General features: G+C 34.3%; 1 protein-coding gene across 2 annotated transcripts in view; it reads right to left on the bottom strand.

Annotated features, from left to right (window-relative positions):
* Nucleotides 1–21,425, bottom strand: part of LOC124359522 (sodium-coupled monocarboxylate transporter 1-like) — a 40,392-nt gene extending 18,967 nt beyond the window's left edge. The window contains exons 1-5 of one of the 2 annotated variants that reach the window (XM_046812328.1): nucleotides 21,157–21,425; nucleotides 6,333–6,598; nucleotides 5,975–6,134; nucleotides 4,609–4,674; nucleotides 245–296 (exon numbers count right to left, since the gene is read on the bottom strand). In XM_046812328.1, coding sequence (XP_046668284.1) covers nucleotides 245–296; nucleotides 4,609–4,674; nucleotides 5,975–6,134; nucleotides 6,333–6,574 — 520 coding nt within the window. In that variant the 5' untranslated portion in view covers nucleotides 6,575–6,598; nucleotides 21,157–21,425. Of the gene's footprint in view, nucleotides 1–244; nucleotides 297–4,608; nucleotides 4,675–5,974; nucleotides 6,135–6,332; nucleotides 6,599–15,566; nucleotides 15,660–21,156 lie in introns of those variants that run through there. The other variant, XM_046812329.1, reaches the window with a different exon arrangement.
* Between the last annotated feature and the right edge of the window lie 206 nt (nucleotides 21,426–21,631).

Below are 21,631 nucleotides of genomic sequence, written 5' to 3'. Positions count from 1 at the left end.
GACAACTTCCTAATTCAGTGCAAAGTGTCCAATGCTTTGGACACTTGAGTCCAGTGCTAGTGTCATTGAGTTATGAGTGAGGTGGTCAACTGGAATATTAAACTGTACATTATACAAATATAAGTAAATATTTAAAAAATAAATAACTGAAATGAATTTAGAAACAACAAACTTGTTTTCAACTGGTAGAAACCCTTAAAATTAAGAGTACTGTACATTCCGTACATAATAATGCAGTACTTACCATGGCTGAGTGCTAGGGCTGGAGCATATACAGCTACTGAAGTATATAGCACCTGTAATCATATAATAAAACATTACATAGTTGGGCATCACTTACACTAAGCTTTACTTGTGACTTTATATTCCAAAAAGTTTACTTAGAATATAAGTTTAATTACTTAGCCATGAAGTTATTATTATTTTATATTACCAAGTTGAATGATGTGCAAATACTCCCTGTCAATATAGATGTTGATAAACATCTATTATTTTAAAATCACAAGGCATTATAGTCAATAGTCAAAAAAATCTTTATTACAATTTCTTTAAGAAATGTACATTCGTCAAGAGATACAAGTTTAATATACAAAGGAAATAGGTCCTTCAAGTTTCGGTCTTGCTTCAGTCATCTTGTTTCAAAATATTCCTTCATTGAATAAAATGGTCGCTCCATCAGCCAGTCTTGCAGATGGCGTTTCAGTTGTGGCCGTTGAGGATTTTCAGATTTGTTGGAAGTGAGTTGAAAACTTTCCGTCCGATATATGATGGTTTTCTGCTGTATTGTGTGGTGCGGTGCGCTGGAAGATGATAGTCTGCTGCTCTCCGTGTGTTGTAGGAGTGAATGTTTTCTCTCCTGTGGTAAGCTCTGCCTGGTCTGTGTAGACAACTACTGAGTAAATGTAAAGGGCAATGACAGTCATAATCCTCAGTGATTTGAAGGCATCTCTACAACTCTCTGTTGGAGTGAGGTTGGCGAGTGCTTCTTATAGCTTTTTTCTGTTGCACCAGTATTCTGTCAAGGTTCTGTTGTGAAGTTCCTCCCCATATAGTCAGGCCATATCTTATGTGTGGATTCTACCAGCGCATGGTATGCTGCTTTTGCAGCCTCTTGTCCAGCTATCCACTTTATTCTTCTCACAACAAAAAATTCCAGGTCCAAGTTTTTTTTGCTCAATGTATCAGCATGTTCAGTCCAGGAAAGATTGGTGTCTATTGTCATGCCCAATAATTTAGAATGATTTTCTACCAAGATGTTGGGAACTTCTGGGATCTGTTCATGTCTTCTACTGAAATTTAGCTGAGTGGTTTTTGACGGATTGATTGCCAAGTCATTTTGTAGACAGTATTGTAGAGCTTTTTTCCAGTTGATGTAGTGATTGTTGAGTGTAGTCCCTGCGCTGTGGTCATGTTGAAGAAGAAGTGTTAGTGTCATCTGCGTACATAATGGGGAGGATGTTGTTGTGGTTAATGAAGTCATTAAAGTCATTGGTAAACAGCACAAACACAAACAAGAAAGGACCCAGGACTGAACCCTGGGGCACCCCTCTAGTTATTGGCTGAGTTTGGGACCTAAAAGTACACGATTTATTATTTATGGTTCTATGGATTTCCACAATCTGGCTGCGATCTGCTAGATAGCTTGCCACCCAATGCCTTGATTTGCCTTGGAAGCCTAGAATTGATAGTTTCTTCACAATCAAATCATGCCCTAAGCAATCGAATGCTTTGCTGTAGTCTAAAAGGATGGCTGAGACAAACTTATTATCTTCTAGTTGGTCTGTGATATGTTCTACTAAGCTTGTCATTGCAGTGATGGTGGATCTTCCCTTCAAGAATCCATGTTGGCAATTTTGATAGCAGTTCTTGTTCTTGCAAGTGTTTGTACCATCCTTTTTAGTGCAATTTTTTTTTCTATAATTTTTGAGAAAGGAGAGATTAAAGAGATTGGTCGATAAATTTTCAAGTTTGGTTTTTGATCCCTTCTTGTGCTTTGGGTAGACTTTAGAGAGTTTTAGTTTTGAAGGGAAGTGACCATTATCAAAGGATTTGTTAATTATTGTGACGAGTGGGGCTGCTAATTGGTTTGCACAATGCTTTGACTGCCTTTGATGGGACTTCATCAATGCCACATGACAGTTTAGGTTTTTAATGTCTGTATTACAGACAGTACTTCATTATGTGTGGTGGGGGCCATGGTTAGTTGTGGGTTCTGTTGGATTATTTGCAGTGGGCTGTGGTGGAACAGTATTAATTTGGAGAGCACTGCGATTTTGATTAAGAGTGATATCTGCTACCCCGGCAGAAATAGCTGTTTAAGTTTGCTCTGCAATTACCATCGGGCTGTCTTCTATTTTTCCATCAATTTCTAGCTGTGTAAGTGTGTCATCAGACTTTTTTTTGCTGTTTTTCTCCACTGATGATGCTCCAGAGTGCCTTAGATTTATTGTCAGAGCTGGCTATGTGCTCATTTGCAGCTGCTCGCCTGAGTTCTCTAAGTTTTAGGTCATAAGTTTTCTTTTTTGTTTCATTGTGTCCTTGTCAAGTTCACTTCCTGTCAGTTCATATCTGTACAAGCCCTTAAGGAAATCTTCTTAAGTGTGTTTACTTCAGGGTCATATTGGAACTTGAGTTTTGGCTTCCCTCTAGGCCTTGATTTTGAGAGGGGACATGCAATGGTCTAATGCTCTCCTTACAATGGCATGAAATGAGTTATATGCTTCTTCAGCATCTTGGGCATTGTGTACACTGTCCCAGCTTTCTGTGATAAGTTCCATTTTTAGATTATCTAGGTTTCGCTTGCTGAAATTCCTCTTGAAGTATATATATATATAAGTATATATATATTATAATTCATTTGATGAGAGTAATGGGGTTGCATATGACATTTTTGGTTAAATTGTTTATATGTTGCTTACATCCTTATAATTTAAAAACTGATTTAATTTCATACAAAGAACTAACAAATTCTGTTAGTAACGTTTTATTGGATGGATTATCCACCAAAAGCTTAACATACAACCCTATTACTCTTTGCAAATAATTACGTATTTTAATGAATTTTATTACCTACTGTTTAATTTTATTATCTAACTGAAGCAGGAAGTTTAGATACCTGAGTTTGAAAGTTAATCACAAACTAAATAGTAGAGATAAAAAGGGAGCTACATTAAAATTTAGCTGGTTCATTTCTGTGTTTTCTCACATGCAGAAAATAATTCACAATAACAATAATGTCTCGTTTTAGTTGAAAACACCAAAAAAGAGTAATGTTTTAGGCGGTTTTAAGCCAAATTTCAACTTTAAAATTTATGGCTTCGAAACTTGTGATCTGATTAAGAGCACAAGATGTTTGTTTATACAAAATAATTACATTGTAGTTTTAGAACCTTAGAATTACACAAACAAAGTAGTTATTAAATTACCATCTTTTATTTTTTACCGGCAATGGGTCTCATTATCCGGGGCTCTTAAAGTCATCACCCAACTATCCAAGGCGGAGTTGCCATACGAGAACCACTTTATCGTAGTGCTCTAGACAATAATGCTCGAATTTCTTGGGAAGGTCACGATCGTTTCCTTTTAACAATTATTGCCTTTCACATGGAAAGACATCTTCCGACAATCTTAAATTATCAAATTTAATCGGAAATAAATTATAAACATTTATTTTATGATGAAAAAATCTTTTACTTAGTGGGGTTTGAGTCCTAATCTCTCAACTTTCAAGACTGAGTGCTCTTGCACTTTAGCTACGAGACAATCAAATTTTCACTATCAAGTATTTTTTGTTAAGAGTTTTAAATCCAAATTATAACATGACATGAATAGTGATCAGAGAAACTACTTTATCGTCGAGTTGACAATAATATACTAATTCATTGGCTTTTATGCGACTGATAGATTTAAAAATTTTTCAATTTTTATGGAAAGACATCAACTGATAATCTCAGAATTGAATAAAAACTTAACGAGTGGTAAGAATCACTAATGCTACACGGTTTGATATGTGTGTTCAAATTCTATATACATATAAGTGGACTTCATGTGGCTCTCCCAGCCCATGGCCCTAGATCAAGACCTAGTGATAAATCTGGCACTGATTTAGATGCATATAAACCGGACATTTAAAATTATATAACGCCAAACCCTATGAAAAATAAAATATTGAGGTACAATATTTTATGGCTATTATTGTTTTAGGAACCAGAAATAAATAAATATATAAGTTTTACTGGCGTTTGAATTTCTTTAACACAAGTGTGCATACATAATTTAACTCGTTAATTTTTTGTAAATAATTGTATAGTTAAACTACATTGAAACGGAATAACAAAATATTGCATAAGCGTGAATTAAAGCACTTATTAATAGAAAAAGACATACCTCTATTGAGTCACCTCTGAGTTCACTATATAGTCACCATATACTGAGTCACTACATATACGAGTATATTACAGTTCACAGAGTATTATATTAGTTATTAGTTTTAGTTTAGTATAAAAATTTATACAAAACAATTTATCCTCAGTTCGCAATTGGTGTTTTATTTCATTAAGAATTATATGTTTTTTGTTTCCCTTATTACAAAGTCTGATGAATAATTACCATTTGTAATACATAGAGTCCTGCAGCTATAACCCTTATTTTCTTGTTAAACCTCAGCTCCAAATACTGCAACAGACATGAATGTTGAGTATAACTTTAAGAAGGAAGACATGTAAAAGGTGTATTCAGAGGTGTTACAAGTAAAAAAAGAAACTCATTTTAATGTTTAAGTCCAGACTAAGCAACTATATGGTACTGTACTTGCTACTTAGGGTGATATCTGCTGACACCTTAACAGAGAGCCTTTACCTTCATGGCAATGTTCATTACCAAGAACAAAAACTTGTTACTTGCCATTAATTACTATTTCCACTCTGTAAAATAGTTCTAAACAAAATTCTACTATTTATTTTTATAACCTATCTAGCTGACGAAGCGAATTGAAGCCGAAAAGTAAAACACAATGTAAGATAGAGCATTACGCACAAAATTTAAGTATTCGATGGTTCAAAGATTTAATGGAGGTTTTAATGACAGCAGTAGGTGCTGAACTGTGTTGTTATTGTACAAAGAGAAGCTTTTTATGGGCAAAAGTAATTTGGTATAATACAGATACTAGCACTGCAATAAAAGAAAGATGAACTGGAGCTAAATTCAACATTCAAATTGAATGAACCCTTCCTACCATAGCTACATTATGTGTGATTGGGTAAGTTAAGATTAAGCACAAAGTTTGCTTAATCAAGGACACCAAGAAGTGTCAGTTCAAAACAAATTCAGTAGTATCCACAATCAAAAGCCATGTGTAATTGAGTTAATTCTGATTTTTCTGAACCATCTCCAACTCTGTCATGGAATTGTGGAGACTTAAATGATTTTTGTCTAAAGCATCAATTTCAAAGAAATCTTTATTCAAATTTGTATTCTCAAATTTATATGAGTATTCACTATAAAGTTGCAGCCTTATATTAAGGCGATTCGGAAAAGACATCAACCATTGAAGTAATTGTAGCTATTGATTTACCCTGGTGATCTATGTGAATTGCAGTTATGCTTTATTTAGTTTGTTTGTAATTCATTCATCTCTTCAGGCAGATCATGGATAAGAAAATAAGGAAGCTATTTCAGAGTAGAGGTGGTGATAAAAGCTGAATTTGAGCAACAATCTATGGCTTTTATCTTTGCAAGATAACTGTGAAATCAAAACTAGAAACAAAACCTAGAAAGAATTATCATAATTTCAAGGGAAATCAACAGTGGTTGATTTTTAGATAATTGTAATAAATAAATTCATACCCAATTTGTCAAACACAATTTTGGCATTAGAAGAAACATTATTTCATTAATATACACATTATATCTACGTCTAATATTGTACTTAAACCCCTCAAAATATTGTTGTAAACATTTCACAACAGAAGATTACCTCATAACAGGATGTCAACCGCAGCTTCATATAGACAGGCAGGTACAAGTACGAGGTTATAGGAACTACTACCAAGAACGCAACACATGTCATCCAAAATTGTGTGCCATATGTGTACATCTCAGACGGGTTTCCTAACAGCTCAATGGCTGTGATAAACCTGAAAACATACCATCGTTATTTTTACAACACAATATATTTTAAAAAAAATCTTGTATTCATTTTTACACTTTAAAACTTACATTTGGTCAAAATGTATAATAAAGGCTTATAAAACGATTTTTTAATAGAAAAGTGATCATACATCTGGTCTATAGAATATCCATAGAAAACAAATTAAAATTAGAAGAGCAAATACCCTGCTGCTAGAGACATGGCCATTGGGATGGTACCCATGTCACTGCCTCCGAGAAGAAAGTCAGCTGAAGTCTCAGGCTTGCTGCCGAACAGCGCGTAGAAGAAGCCGATGCAGCAGGAGACGACGAGCATGGCGGCGAGCACCACGTAGTCCAGCCACTCGAAGCGAGGGTGTTCCTGCTCGGGACATAGTTCCGCAGCCGCTAGAGGCAGCAGGGCTAGCGCAACCGCCAGCACAGCCATCCTTCAGCCACCAGAGAAGATTTTCTAGTGAAACATAGAGACTAGAGATAAACATTTTCCAATTACACTCAGTTTTTAAATAAAATCTATTATTGTATAGCTACACACAAGGCGCTTCTTGAAAATTTCACACTGTCAGTAAAGCCCTGTATACAAGCACGGTTGTTGTAAAGCTAGGGATAGAGAGTAATGTAGTTCGTGTGATTACAAGATAGTACAGTCGGTGATAGACTACGTCTGTGTCTTTTAATGTATCATACATTTTACGACATTCCTGGAAATTGCGGTACATAGACTATGACGTGACATTCAGTACTCATGTGTAGACCTGTGGAAACACCTTAATTTGTGTGGTTGCGATCTCAGGCTGTAACGATATATGAACTTGTATAAGTGCTTTTCAAACATGATCAATATTACGTTTAAAAAACAACCATATCGGCTACATTTTTTCAGACTCGACACCAGATTTTGAGCAAATAGAAACGAAAATATCCAAGGCATAGATGGTTTATCCTTGTAAGCCGGCACTGATGTAGTGTGATTAGTCAAATCAGAAATTTACAGTAAGGTCTCTTTCATCGGGGTAATTTATACTTTTTAGGAATCTGCTTTATTTCGCTGTTTGTGTTTTTTTCTCGTACTTAATAATTCTCATACAAACAGTTTCTGTTATAGCATTGTAATGTTGTCCCCAAATAAATAGTCCCGCCTCAGGGTTGCACTAGTTTTTGTTTTGTTTTTTTTTTCGGTGTAATTAAAGCCTACCCAAGGTTTAAAGGTCTATATTGCCATCTACCGGCGGCGTGACGTACTATTAGTCTGCCTGAAAGTACAGGATCGTTGTTGGCTGTTGCTAGACTTGGTTGTTTCGCGATAACCTCTATCTTTGATTATTATCGATCAAACTCTTTATCTACTATACCATGCCGTCAGTGCATTTAGCAACAGATTAATCACTTATTTGTTTCATCGAATTGACTCAATAGAACCTGTACAATAATTTGAATTCAAGCCCCCAAATATGTTCTATATTAACTTGAACCATTTAAATGGAGGACTAGACACGAAATGAAGGTTAGACAGACATTAACTTATGGATTGTTTCACATTTACCATTGGATACTCTTCGTGTTTTTGGAAACGTTTAAGGATGTTTCATAAACTGTTTATTTGTAAAACTGTGTGTAAAATATATCACCAGATCTTCAGTAGAGCTGTTATTTTGAATGCATATTTTGACTCTATTTTAGTTTTCTTTTTAATATATCCTATACGAATATTAACGAATATATATATATATATATATATATATATATATATATATATATATATATATATGTATGTATATATTCATTCGTATATAATATTCGTATATATATATATATATATATATATATATATATATATATACAGGTATATATATATTTTCGTATATTCGTTAATATATATACGATTATTATTTCTTACGTGATTGTTGAATTCACATAAATTTACAGAATGAATGAATCTTAACAGATTGATAGATAAACTGTACTTATAGATTAGTTTAAAATGGAGTACACAAACGGATATAAATGCGACTAACAAAGCGAAATTGAGAAGAAAAGCTTATCTACAAATGATATTTTGCCTCATATTAGGTTTATAAATGCTACCGACCCTGCCTCTCACTACCATATCTTTAGGTTTACATATTAAGACAATTGTTTGTTTAGTATCAATGTATTGTAAACACGTTTGCATTTAAGAAATTAAGTGAAGAAGACAATTATTTTGACAACATTGGGTTCGTAAACTTTAATTGTTTTATACACAGGCTTTGGTTTGTCACTTTAATACAAAAGATTGGTCATCTTTTTCATATTTATATCAAGATAAATTTAAGAATAACAATGTTAATAATACGTTTTAATAGAAGAAAATGCTGCAAAATTATATCCTAATGCATACAAAGACTGTCCATGTAGGCTTTTATACATTCATTGTGTAAAGAAATTAATAGTTTAATTTATTTTATGTTCTTTATAATAAAACCGATGCTTCAGTTTTATTTAATTTCGTTTATATGTTTATAATTTGCTGAAGTAAAAATCGAATTTAAAGTACAAGCAGATTATAATGTTTAATCGACGGAGTTAATTGAACAAGCCAGCGAGTCAGCAGTTATATAGCCTACATATCAAGTTGAATCCGGATTCTGCAGACTGATTAATATTCAACGCCTGACACTCTATCTGTCACACAAACTCAATCATTGCGTCCATTGATTCAATTTATGGAGCTAACAATAAATTGAGCACAATCACGATGTCACCACTGATCTTGTTTATAGCCATACTTTGTTGGACTCGAATCCGCTCTTCTCTATAAGACGGACTCATTCAAATATAATGTACAAATCTATTCTTTTTCTCACTCCACCACATTCATTAAACGAGCTCCCGATTAAGCTAAAGATGTTATAAGACTTAAAAGTGTTAACAAATCACATCTTTTAATCGTATCAATTTTACGAAATTTGTGAAAGCCACTTGGCAAGTCACATTAGGACAATTTTCCAAAGGAGCGTTTTTAATATTCAAAGTCATATATCACTTAATTTTGTTTACATAATTTATTGCTATTATTATTTTCGAAACTAATGATCGGTTGAACATGATTATTTTAAGCTAAATTGGTATAGTCAACAATATTTTTGGAAATATTAATTTTTATTTATTTTGAATCCTGAATTAACCAAGTTTTCCTCCTGGACAAATCAGTATTGGTATTGCAGATTTCATAATGAAGGGCCTCATCCACTTGAAATTGAGGTCAATACTCACTCAGTGACTAGCAGATCGGTATGGAAAGTACAGCAATCATGTCTGCCAATTATTTGAAGTGACGCGATAAAATAAATGTACTGCATGGTTATTTATCAAATGGAATTACGGAACATGGAGAGTAGAAGCGACTTAACCAAACCGTTACAAAGCTTTTCAACTAAATGAAGTGTCATGTTAATCGTTTAAACGTATGTTGAAATTAATATGTTTTGATTTTGAAAAATTTTGGAATGCACGTCAAAAATACAAACCGTTAATGATGTTAACTTACTCAACTAACTTTCAAAACACAATAGTTTGTTTTGCTCTGTTTATAAATTAGTTAGTCTGCATTTTTCTGGTTGCCATCGTGGTCTGGTCATAGGCGTATCCGGTTGGGGGATTTAACCCCCCCCCCATTTATACAAATATTCAAGGTGTATTTTAACCAACGAACTATACTACTTAAAGTATACCTGTAGAATAATGTAATATAGTTTAGTTTAGTTTTAATTTGTTTGATATTTTAACTGTAACAGCTGACATATAGTAAACCACAAGACCCATGCTTCGTAAGTTTTTGGAATGACGAGTCCATCGACTTGTGGGGGTTGGCAATTAACACAATTAGACCTGACTTCCCGCGCTTCAGGCGAGAGAGACAGCGAGCAAAGGCCATGAACGCCTTTCAGTTGTCTCTTTGGACGGCTAATTTATAGTCTTAACGTAGTTCTCATCGATTTCGTTGACATCGTTCCGTTGTTTGCGCTAGTCATGAATTATTGACTTGTGTTATTAATGAATACATATAGTGGTAGTACTGACAAAAATAAAATACGATATATGTATACAATATCCAGTCGCTATTTTTACTATTTACAAATTTATAATTCTTAAAAGTGAGTAATTTTTACTTGATATTACTGTTATACACTTCGGTATTGTTTCAACCAAATTGTGTAAGACGCATACAAAACTAGATGCTTATCATAACGTGTTCTATAGTTGACCTAACTATAAAAATAAAATAATGAACTTTCAACCCTTTGGTGATGAACTTCTGATATATCTGAGAAATAACCATTTAATTTATTTTGTAAACGTTTTAATCAAATGTTCACAAACACTTTAAGTCCATAATCAAAGTAAAGAAATATCGTGGCCATTTAAATAATATCTGACTTGAAATTCGTAATGTTTTAATGTTTTGTTTTACACACTAGAACATGTTTTATTTACATCAATTTCAGGAATAAAGTATAAATAAATAATAACAGCAGAATAGAATTGGTGATAATTTTCTAGGCCGCCAGTAGCAGCAATGAAGCCCCTTGCCGTATCCAATTGTACTCTAGCAATACATTTTATGTGCAAACTTCTTTAATTTATAATAATTAATCATTCTCATGGGCCATTGATATGTAAAATGTATGCACCTTGAAGCTCTCACCTGTTAATTTCTAATTTTATTAATAAACGTTGGCTGTAAAAAAAATAATGATTTGTCTTTCAACATTTCTCTCATTGAATACTTTATTCCAATTTTCATGTTGCAATGTTTTTCGATACTTGCCATACTAAAAATGATCAGTTTTATTTTTTCAGGTTCAACTTATTTGCTTCTAAGAAACTGCTAAATAAAACCCAAATTTGTTTTGTGTAAGATTAACAAAATTGTTGTCTATACCGTGCCTCCCCTGTCAGATCTCAGGTTGATGCTTGTAATACGAGTATTTGATCTAAAACTGTAACCCAAAAGAATGTCTAATGTGGCAAAAGAGTATTTTTATCGCTAGTATGATGACATTAAAATCGCTAAAAAACAAAATACATTTATCTTTCGTCGATTTATATTTGTATACGTTCAATAATTATAACATTGATTGTTCATCGCCGAGCTTTTGTTTTGTCTATGTGTAATGTACGTAGTGGACGTCAACGGCTCAGCCTCGGCAAAAAAAAAACAAACAAAAAAAACACGAAATTAATAAAGTCATGTCTCGAAATTTGTGTAATTGTATACACAGTACATATATCATCTATACAAATACATCTCAATTTATAACCCAATGTTTTTTTATTATGGATGACATGGTTTGAAATTAAAAAACGTTTTTAACGTTCAATAATTATTATTTAAGTAATACAAACACACGCACATATTTTCAAGTAAGATACATGTAACATATATGTATCTTGGAAGCCCATATTAGAACGTATAGGTTCTAGGTAAAAGGTGGAGAATGTGTCTTTTAGTTCTTAAGGTATAGCCATTTTCCTGAGCTTCTGTATTCTCATTAATACAGCGTCCTATTCTTGAAATCCTTTTGTGTCATCGGGCAGTCTCAAAAAGAATAGATTTTTGCTTATGTTATAAGTTGTTCTTGTAGAGCATAAAATAATAATAATAATAATAATAATGCTCTTATACGGGTGCTAAACTTACAATTTTTAATATTATTATTTAACATATTCCAGGTGGGGGAGGGGAGCATCCGTACCCCAGTTTCCCTGGGAGGTAAAATTCTAGGGGTAACCCCCCCCTTTAGGTCATCCTAGATACGCCTATGATCGTGTTGTTGCTCATAAGACCAATGTAAAAATACTGGAATATGTACTCGTATCTTTCCCGCGCTTTGATATTTAGAACCCCAAATTTAAGAAAATTTGTTATACCATGTGTTTAGGTCCTTGCAATTAAGTCATCGCACAGACGGGCAAACACGCAATAACACGATTAATAAAAGACTTATCGGGTCCTTAATAAAGGATATTAATTTTTCAAAATGTATATAACATTATTAGAGGGATGAGGTCTCAGGTAATTTAAATTATGCGATCTTCTTACATATCACTGTCCTTGATTTCAGAATTAGCGATACTCTCATATCCATTTCTTATTTCAGAAACTTAATACTCCAGTCTTCAGTTCTTGCAGGACGGCTTTTGGAACTGGATTGAACTGGTTAAAACCAGTCATCCGGTCACTGTAAAGCAGTTAAATCCGCTTCCATCTGCTCTAATGAAACTGGTTGCTTGATTGCTCTCTCAACATCCATCGTAGATTCAACCTGCTCCTACAGTTTGTAACTGTATTTTTATCCCTATTTGCTGATCGTTAGTGAAGTCTATCACTGCACGAGCTGAAAACATTTAATTTATGTCTGTCTGTCCGCACGATATCTCGAAACACAATGAAGCTTTATTTATTATAGGCTGAACGTTAGTGAAATATTTTTCCATTGGTCTTGTAGTGGAAACGATAAAATTGCAGAATATTATATATTTGTAAACAAACTGAATGTAAGCATATGGACATGTACTAATATTATGTGACATATTAGTACATGTAACCTAACTACTCCAACACATACACAAGGCACATTCAACATAGGCGTCGTAAAAAAATTCACTAGAACTAGAAATGCGCAGACGCGTGCAAAGCCTACGAAATTGCACCGCGGGTAACTGTTAGTATTGTATAAATTATTGGTTCCAGATATCAAAATACGAGAAGAAATTAATGGTACATCTGTCCGAACAGCTTTATTTTCTGTTTCTCTGTCAGTATACGTTTTATAGAAATTATATTTTTGAGACAATTGTTTCATTTTGGTACATGCTCATTAAGTTTGTTATACACAATTATAAATAATAGTATAGTCTTACAAAGTAAACCGATAAGTTATGGGCGGCGATTTTTAAGTAAGAGCCGTCGTTTACAAAAAAAGAAAACCCCCCAAACAATTTTCGAACACATATCCTATATGTTTTACTGCACACAGACAACTGTCAAATTTGTTTTGACATACCTTCAGAAATTAACTGCCTGCTCTGACAGCTTGGATTTTACGGCTGTTGTCACGTTTTTATTGTCGAAGATGATGTTTCAAGATCCGAATAAGGATAACGTCGGAAGGATGGCGCTATATGGCGGCTGATCCAAAACTTCATAGGCGAATCACAAGTTTCCCGAGTCTAGACAACAGTAACCTACTAGGCCTAACATTGTCACGGAAAAGCAAGATCACGAAGGTTAGCATGCCGCGTCTTCTTTCGACGGAGTCTTCTTCTAACATGGCACCCCTTCTTCGTAATTAAACTCAAAAAAACTGAATTATTTCGATTGTGGTTGTGCAGGAGAAGTTTGGGCTTTCAACAATCAGTGCACAATTTTCTTAATTTTAGGTTTTATACCACAAATTTATGCAGGACATACCTTGACAATTCAGGAAATTCCTTGAAGAGAGTGACTATCGTGATATTACTGACATACAAATTATGTCAACTGCATTCAAGAAATCTCAAAAGATCAGAAAAGGTAAACCCGAATGCCCTTGTCATGAACGTTTTGACCCTCTGACTCATTTTCGCATTTTATCATAGCTCATGGGATTATCATAACGAACTTCACAAAACTGACAATGAACGTCTGCAGCCGACGTGTTAGTTGCACTGAACAAACGTATGGCTGACGATATCTCCTACGCGGTAAGTGATTAGAACGCTCAAAGAAGCGTGTAAATTAACTTTGTAACTGCAAATGGCACGCAAGGTATGCTGGGTGGAGATTCACAATGGTTCGAAAGTGTTTTTTGTGCGAAAACCTGTTTTTAACCATATCAGTTAATGTTTACATCAGTTATAATGTGTAGACACAACTAACCAATTTTGAGTTAAATTTAGATTTTAAAATCGTCTATGCTGTGTGTTCTACAAATTATTAGAAGTTTCTAATTCTATAAAGGACATACATACAAACATTTATTTTTATATAGATAGATTATATCGTAGTAAATCTAAGAAAGTTGCGTGAGCCTCAGCGAAGTCTAATTTCCACGGGATATCTATAGAACAGATTGAGGTACAGACTTTCAATTTGACACATTTCTCTGTCACTCAGTGGACTGTCAGGAGCATTTTCTTCTGTCTGTCTGCGTGTCTTTCTGTTTTTCACTATCACAACAACAAAATATTTTTTCGAGAGTACAACAATGTATAACAGACCAAAACAATGAGTTTGCAGTAGTTTAAGTTGACGAAAAATATCAATTACTAAATTATTCAATTAGAGACAAATTATACAATATTCAAGTCCGTAGAAATATTTATGTAACATAGTAATTTCAGTTGACTGACTAACCTGTATAGTGTGATGGTGACACAAATAAGTCTTGCACACCTTCTGAGTAAATAGTGTCTTACACAATAAGTGCCAAAACACATCACTTAGAGGGGGGATTATTTTTGTAGTTAGCCCTCAAATAGGTAATTAAGGGAGCCGAAGATATTAAATGGAAAATATCTTCATTAGTTACCTCCTGCGAGCACATAAGTGATACTCCTTAAGTGATAGTTTTTTTAAATATTTGTAATACTCGTTTCTGTTGTATCGGGATTTTTCAGTCACTGTACGATGGGAGGGGCTGCACTTTCTATGATATCGGCTTCACGAAAAAGGATTTTGTGGACTGAGGCGGGTAAATAAAGGATACAAAGTAATCGCTAATGATGCGTTTGTTTTTTGGACTCTATAAACTTACACATGTCAATGGGTAAATGACAAATTACGTCAAGTATAATTGCCAATTTTGTAATCAATGTCCATTCTGGTTATCTTAGCTGTCAAAGATGGTTTGGCGAAGAATCTGCACGAGGTGTTACCATCGTTTGTTACCATACTTTGAGTTTGATGGCATTCATTTTAATATCGTGCTATTATTTGGATAACCGAGCCTGAGTTATTAGGGCTAAAGCGGAATTCTGATTAAACACTGGGGTTTTATCTTAACCTTTTACCAAGCATCTTCATCAACTGGCACTTGGGAGCAAGTCCTTCGTAAACTATGCATTTTGTAGTATTCATCTCTTTTTCAACAATCAACAAAATACCGACTCTGTTTCGAAATGTACCTCAAATGTAACTTACATTAGTCACTAAACCTTATCCAAAAATGTCCTTTGTTATGATAAACTTCCTTCAACACATATCTGTGACAGTTGAACTTTATTTAGCTCAGGATATCTCTCACTTAATCTTTGTTCTAATATGTACCTACTATTAAATGAAAACTCGCATAAATCTGTATATGTAATTACAAACTCTTAAATGTACTATGTACTACAATTAATAATATCTTAATTGTAAAAAGTGACTAACAACACAATATGATATGCTCTACCTGAATATCACGCAGGGATAGTCAGAAGGTCTAATCAGGCTTAGAAGTTAGTAGTATGAGATAAGACTGACAGTAAAACAATGATGCCAAGCCATTAGAGCATGTTGTTATCGCACTGGAAGGATGGACCCTTTAGGTTACGGCGAGCCAGTTTCTCGACCGGACTATGGACGCATATGACACGATATGGGGCTAAAATGTAAAGGCTAGTTTTTTTTTCAATATGCACCATTTATGAAATTTCTACTCCAGAGGCGACTGTCGTCAACATTTTTGATTCCACATTTTATTAAACTCAAGTAATGTGAAATTTTCTGTAACAATAAAACATTTGGTGTGCTGAACGTGGTATATTTTTCTATAATTATAAGTAAAGGTTGATTTTGACATGGATGTTGGATACAAAAAACATTTATAAGTTTCAAAACATTTCTAAAACAGAAGACAGTTCAACTTTTCAACAAGTTATCCTTCTATAAACACTTGTAATAAACTAAATGATGTCAATCTGTTTAAAACTAAACCTACAAATACCTGGCCTTGGATCAAAACTTAAAACGATTCTTATTTATGTATTTATCTCAAAGATTCTATATTAACACAATACTCATTTATATCTAGGGTAACCAGAGGCTGGAATTACCTCTGAAGGAAGAAGAGAGACGGACCGTGCAAGGCTACGTATACAAGAATGATTGCCAGACTATAGACATTTAAATATAAACTAGGAGATTTAATTGAAAGCAATTTTATTGTTTGTTTAAAATATCATTCGAAAACATTGCGCAAGAAAACTGAGCGTGACCTTCAGGTGTATGAGTAATAGTATTAAATATATTAACGTCCTACCAAATGTAGTCTAAAATTATATAAAATTGAGCCTATGTCAACTTTAACTTTTTTGTAATGTCAATAAGAAACTCGTGTTAAATACTCACAAATAAATAAGGAAGGTCGTCTACTTGTTTTTACTTTACTAAACGAATATTCCTGACAGTTACCTGGATATGTATGTTGATAACCTATTTTTTCACGATGTTTTAGATTAACACAAATGTCAAAAATATTGAAAAAAATAAAAATAAATGAAACAGCAAAACAAAATGAAAACTTGTCATATTTCAACGATTTGAATGCACGGTTTGACAGAAAGCTCCATTTTATAGCAAACCTTTATAAGACCTTACAGTATTTAAAAATTTGCAAATTGGTTTTATTAGACCAGAAATGTATTTAATAATAATTAAATCATCTTTTTGACTTCAATAAGTCCCATGTAAAATTTTTCGCTAATGCTAATCCAAATCGTATGGAGTGACAAGTAACCCATCGAACTTAGTGTTCTTCATAGAAGCTTCATGCACAATGTCAAGTCTATAGGAGTGTTCGTTCTCGAGATATCGTATGGAGTGACGTGCAAATCATCGAACTTAGTGTTCCTCATAGAAGCTTCATGCACAATGTCAAGTCTATAGGAGTGTTCGTTTTCGAGATATCGTATGGAGTGACGTGCAACCCATCGAACTTAGTGTTCCTCATAGAAGCTTCATGCACAATGTCAAGTCTATAGGACTGTTCGTTCTCGAGATATCGTATGGAGTGACGTGCAACCCATCGAACTTAGTGTTCCTCATAGAAGCTTCATGCACAATGTCAAGTCTATAGGAGTGTTCGTTTTCGAGATATCGTATGGAGTGACGTGCAACCCATCGAACTTAGTGTTCCTCATAGAAGCTTCATGCACAATGTCAAGTCTATAGGACTGTTCGTTCTCGAGATATCGTATGGAGTGACGTGCAAATCATCGAACTTAGTGTTCCTCATAGAAGCTTCATGCACAATGTCAAGTCTATAGGACTGTTCGTTCTCGAGATATCGTATGGAGTGACGTGCAAATCATCGAACTTAGTGTTCCTCATAGAAGCTTCATGCACAATGTCAAGTCTATAGGACTGTTCGTTCTCGAGATATCGTATGGAGTGACAAGCATCCCATCGAACTTAGTGTTCCTCATAGAAGCTTCATGCACAATGTCAAGTCTATAGGACTGTTCGTTCTCGAGATATCGTATGGAGTGACAAGCATCCCATCGAACTTAGTGTTCCTCATAGAAGCTTCATGCACAATGTCAAGTCTATAGGACTGTTCGTTCTCGAGATATCGTATGGAGTGACGTGCAAATCATCGAACTTAGTGTTCCTCATAGAAGCTTCATGCACAATGTCAAGTCTATAGGACTGTTCGTTCTCGAGATATCGTATGGAGTGACAAGCAACCCATCGAACTTAGTGTTCCTCATAGAAGCTTCATGCACAATGTCAAGTCTATAGGACTGTTCGTTCTCGAGATATCGTATGGAGTGACGTGCAAATCATTGAACTTAGTGTTCCTCATAGAAGCTTCATGCACAATGTCAAGTCTATAGGACTGTTCGTTCTCGAGATATCGTATGGAGTGACAAGCATCCCATCGAACTTAGTGTTCCTCATAGAAGCTTCATGCACAATGTCAAGTCTATAGGACTGTTCGTTCTCGAGATATCGTATGGAGTGACAAGCAACCCATCGAACTTAGTGTTCCTCATAGAAGCTTCATGCACAATGTCAAGTCTATAGGACTGTTCGTTCTCGAGATATCGTATGGAGTGACGTGCAAATCATCGAACTTAGTGTTCCTCATAGAAGCTTCATGCACAATGTCAAGTCTATAGGACTGTTCGTTTTCGAGGTATCGTTTGAACAAGCTGACAGACAGACAAAAATTAGATTTTTCCAACACCTCGAGTGGTAGGCTTTGCTAACGCTCAGCCAATTATGCTGAATATAAATGCTTAACATGAATATAATTAATTTGCGTTTATTATCAATTGATAACCCAATCAATACGTAAATATTAATATAGATTTACTATCTCCTTTATTTAGGTAAATTTTGTACCTACTTTCAAGTTAAAATATTATTTTTCGTATGTAATAACAAACCCCAACGATTATATAGGCCTATTTTATTTCAAACAAAACTGCGCATTTCTTAGGTTTGTATATATCGAATAGATGGTAACTAGCTGAAGTTATTAGACGAAAAGTCGTAGAATTGCTTTAATCATTAAATTTTTTGGGGTTTTAATATATTCTACAACATATTAGTGAGTTTGCACAACAAGCATCGTTTCGTAAGCTGAATAAGTGTTTGAAGAGCATAAGTTTGGATTTTATTGTATTAACAAAGATTATGTGACTATAAAACGACGGGCTTAAGTGAATTTGAACTCGGAATTACTCCAAATTACAGTCATTAGTATATTTAGATAATTAATATACACGAGGAATAACAGTAGTGCCATAAACAAGCCTTGACGGACACCTTAGTTATTTGGCAGATAGGATTCGCTAAATGAGTTGGTTATTCAGTAAACGTATTGTGTTATCTATACATATCAAGAGGTGTCATATAATCATATTAGCGACACAACAGCTTGTAACGTGAGAAGTATCATTCAATACATCGTTCTGTACTGCAAAAAGTGTGAAAAGGTGAGTTCAGTGAACCGAGCTCGTGAAAGAAGAAAGGCTGTCGTGAAATGACCTTGAGTGTTACCCACAAAAACAATGTTAAACTTGAAACCTACATTCTTGATTGCGATCGTAGAACTATGGGATACATCTCATTTTAAACATATGCTACGATGAACACGCAACCATAACATGAACACGATGTTTTTAGTTTTTATAGTAAAATGAACACTTTTAGAACATTTAAACGGTGAGGTACAAACATGTTTGTGAGTTTTCCCCGAATAATCAATAAAAATATTGAAACAATGTAAAAAAAGCCTGTGGATTTGCATGAATTATATCTTTAAATGAGGTCACGCTCATAATTCTATGCCTAAAAATGATTTCGTAGAAGTATTTGAAATTTAAGTTTGATCTTGTAGGGAGTTTTTTTTTTACGAAGATAGCTGCCAAGGCAGTCAGTTGATAAGCCGTGGATTCTGGAATTGTCATGGTCCAAAATTACCAAGATAAACCCATTATTAACTTACAAGTAAAACAAGATAATAAACTAGTACAGGCGGTTGATAGACAAAGGTTTCTTCTTATAAATTCATTGACGTACGAAAGGACCATACACCAAATGGCCGGTTGTCTTGGATATATTGAAACCGTTCTTAACATAAGTTGAAATGCGTTTCAATATGTTTTGTTGGATATTGTATTCCCAGCGACACACACACACACACACACACACACACACACACACACACACACACACACACACACAGGGAGATTATGGAAGTAGGAGAAGAAATATATAAAAAAGATATAAGGTTGTAGATTATACCCCGTCTTTCACCGTAAGGAAACCGATAAACAAATTTGTTCCTGTAGGCGTGTAAATTATTTGCATACGGAACCCTTTGTATGCTGGGTTGGTTAATCGAGAAAAAGATCTATGCAAAGGTACTGTTAAGATAGAATTAATTTGAGAGAAATAATAGAGCACAAGAAGAAAATATTAGGAGAGATGAGGTTCTCCCCATGAAAATATATTTAAAATAATTTTAATTATACAAGTAGTAAAAACATTAACAATACTAACTTAAGAACGTTAAATAATTTATATATTTTAGTTTCCACCTGCTTTTAAGGGATGTTTTATATTTCATACATATAGGCGATGACATTTTCAATAAATATACCGGTTTATACTAATATACGACTCATGGTTTTAGAATATACTGTGATGTTGGCAACCAGATTGGTTTGATCGAGATTACGCGCAGAAAAATTGTGAAACTAATCTAATTTTGTTGAAAGTGAATTTTACCAGGTAATTATTATAAGCAATAAGGTGTTTGATCAGAATTGTCTGGACCATCAATCACCGTCGGACAGTGCAGTGTTTGATCAGAATTGTCTGGACCACCAATCACCGTCGGACAGTGCAGTGTTTATTCAGGATTGTCTTCCACTAGTTAACATCATCATACACTAACATGACCTTGAAAATGTCACTGATATCTGAAGTCTTTACGATTTTAATATAAGGTTAATAGATCCTAAAAGTTAACTTCTCCATCATTGATCATTATAAACTTTGATCATTACGATCAAATATGAAGTGCGCACGCTCTATTTATATTTTGACTAGGGGTGTATTATAATTACACGAGTATATGGTATAGTAACGTATTCAGCTGCAGAATATACACTACAACATAAAGAACGCCCGATAACGAATGAGTTTGATACATTTTTTTAAATATTTTGAAAAAAAAAATTGCTAACGGGCTTACATAGCAATGGTTAACAAATGTCATTCATTATACGAGTTACACAATTTCATGTTTATAATGTAATAGTTTATGCGGCAATAATCTGAGAGAAAGTAAAAATACGAATCCATCTGATCGATGAAATATTTACGTCACACATCTGTTATTATCATTATTGTTACTGAACAATTAAACTTACATGTAAAAACTTTATGCGTATACACTCGATGCAACAGATCTTTATTAGATTCATATTGTAGAATAATTTGATTATTTGCACAAAACACTTATGAAACTTTTGTTATTTTCTTACCTGTGATAAAAGTGATGATTCGGTCGCTTCCACCTGTCCTTTTTCCAAAGTTCCCTCTTTGTAGCTAACCTTGCTTTTAAATTATCTATTTTCGTAAGATTACCCAGAAAGTTACGAGAAATTCGGGGGAATGTGTCACCTCAACTACACTCTGATGAACCTACAGCCTGCGAGATCACCGAACCGCGTGCAGAACCTGGGCGTGACGAAGAGTCCAACGTGTTGAGGGCGCTGCGGAGCGACGAAGAGTGGACACCGGATTCGCAAAGTTAAGTTTTATCGAGACCGCCGCTAGATTCGCGAAATGGCTAAAGGGAGCAGATAAGAGTGGGAGGCCGAGAGAGGAGGGGCGAACAAACAAAACAATAAAGGAATAAAAACTATAGTGTTGAGGTCGGCCCAACAAATTAGTCCAATTGTAGACGCCTTGCTCCCTCTAATTAATTGTAGAAGAGGCCGCTGCCCTGTGTATATT

The sequence above is a fragment of the Homalodisca vitripennis genome, chromosome 4 (genome assembly GCF_021130785.1).
Source record: "Homalodisca vitripennis isolate AUS2020 chromosome 4, UT_GWSS_2.1, whole genome shotgun sequence".
Lineage (NCBI taxonomy): Eukaryota > Metazoa > Arthropoda > Insecta > Hemiptera > Cicadellidae > Homalodisca > Homalodisca vitripennis.
The sequence above is the reverse complement of the archived record's forward strand: the minus strand, read 5'-3'. Positions and strand labels throughout refer to the sequence as shown.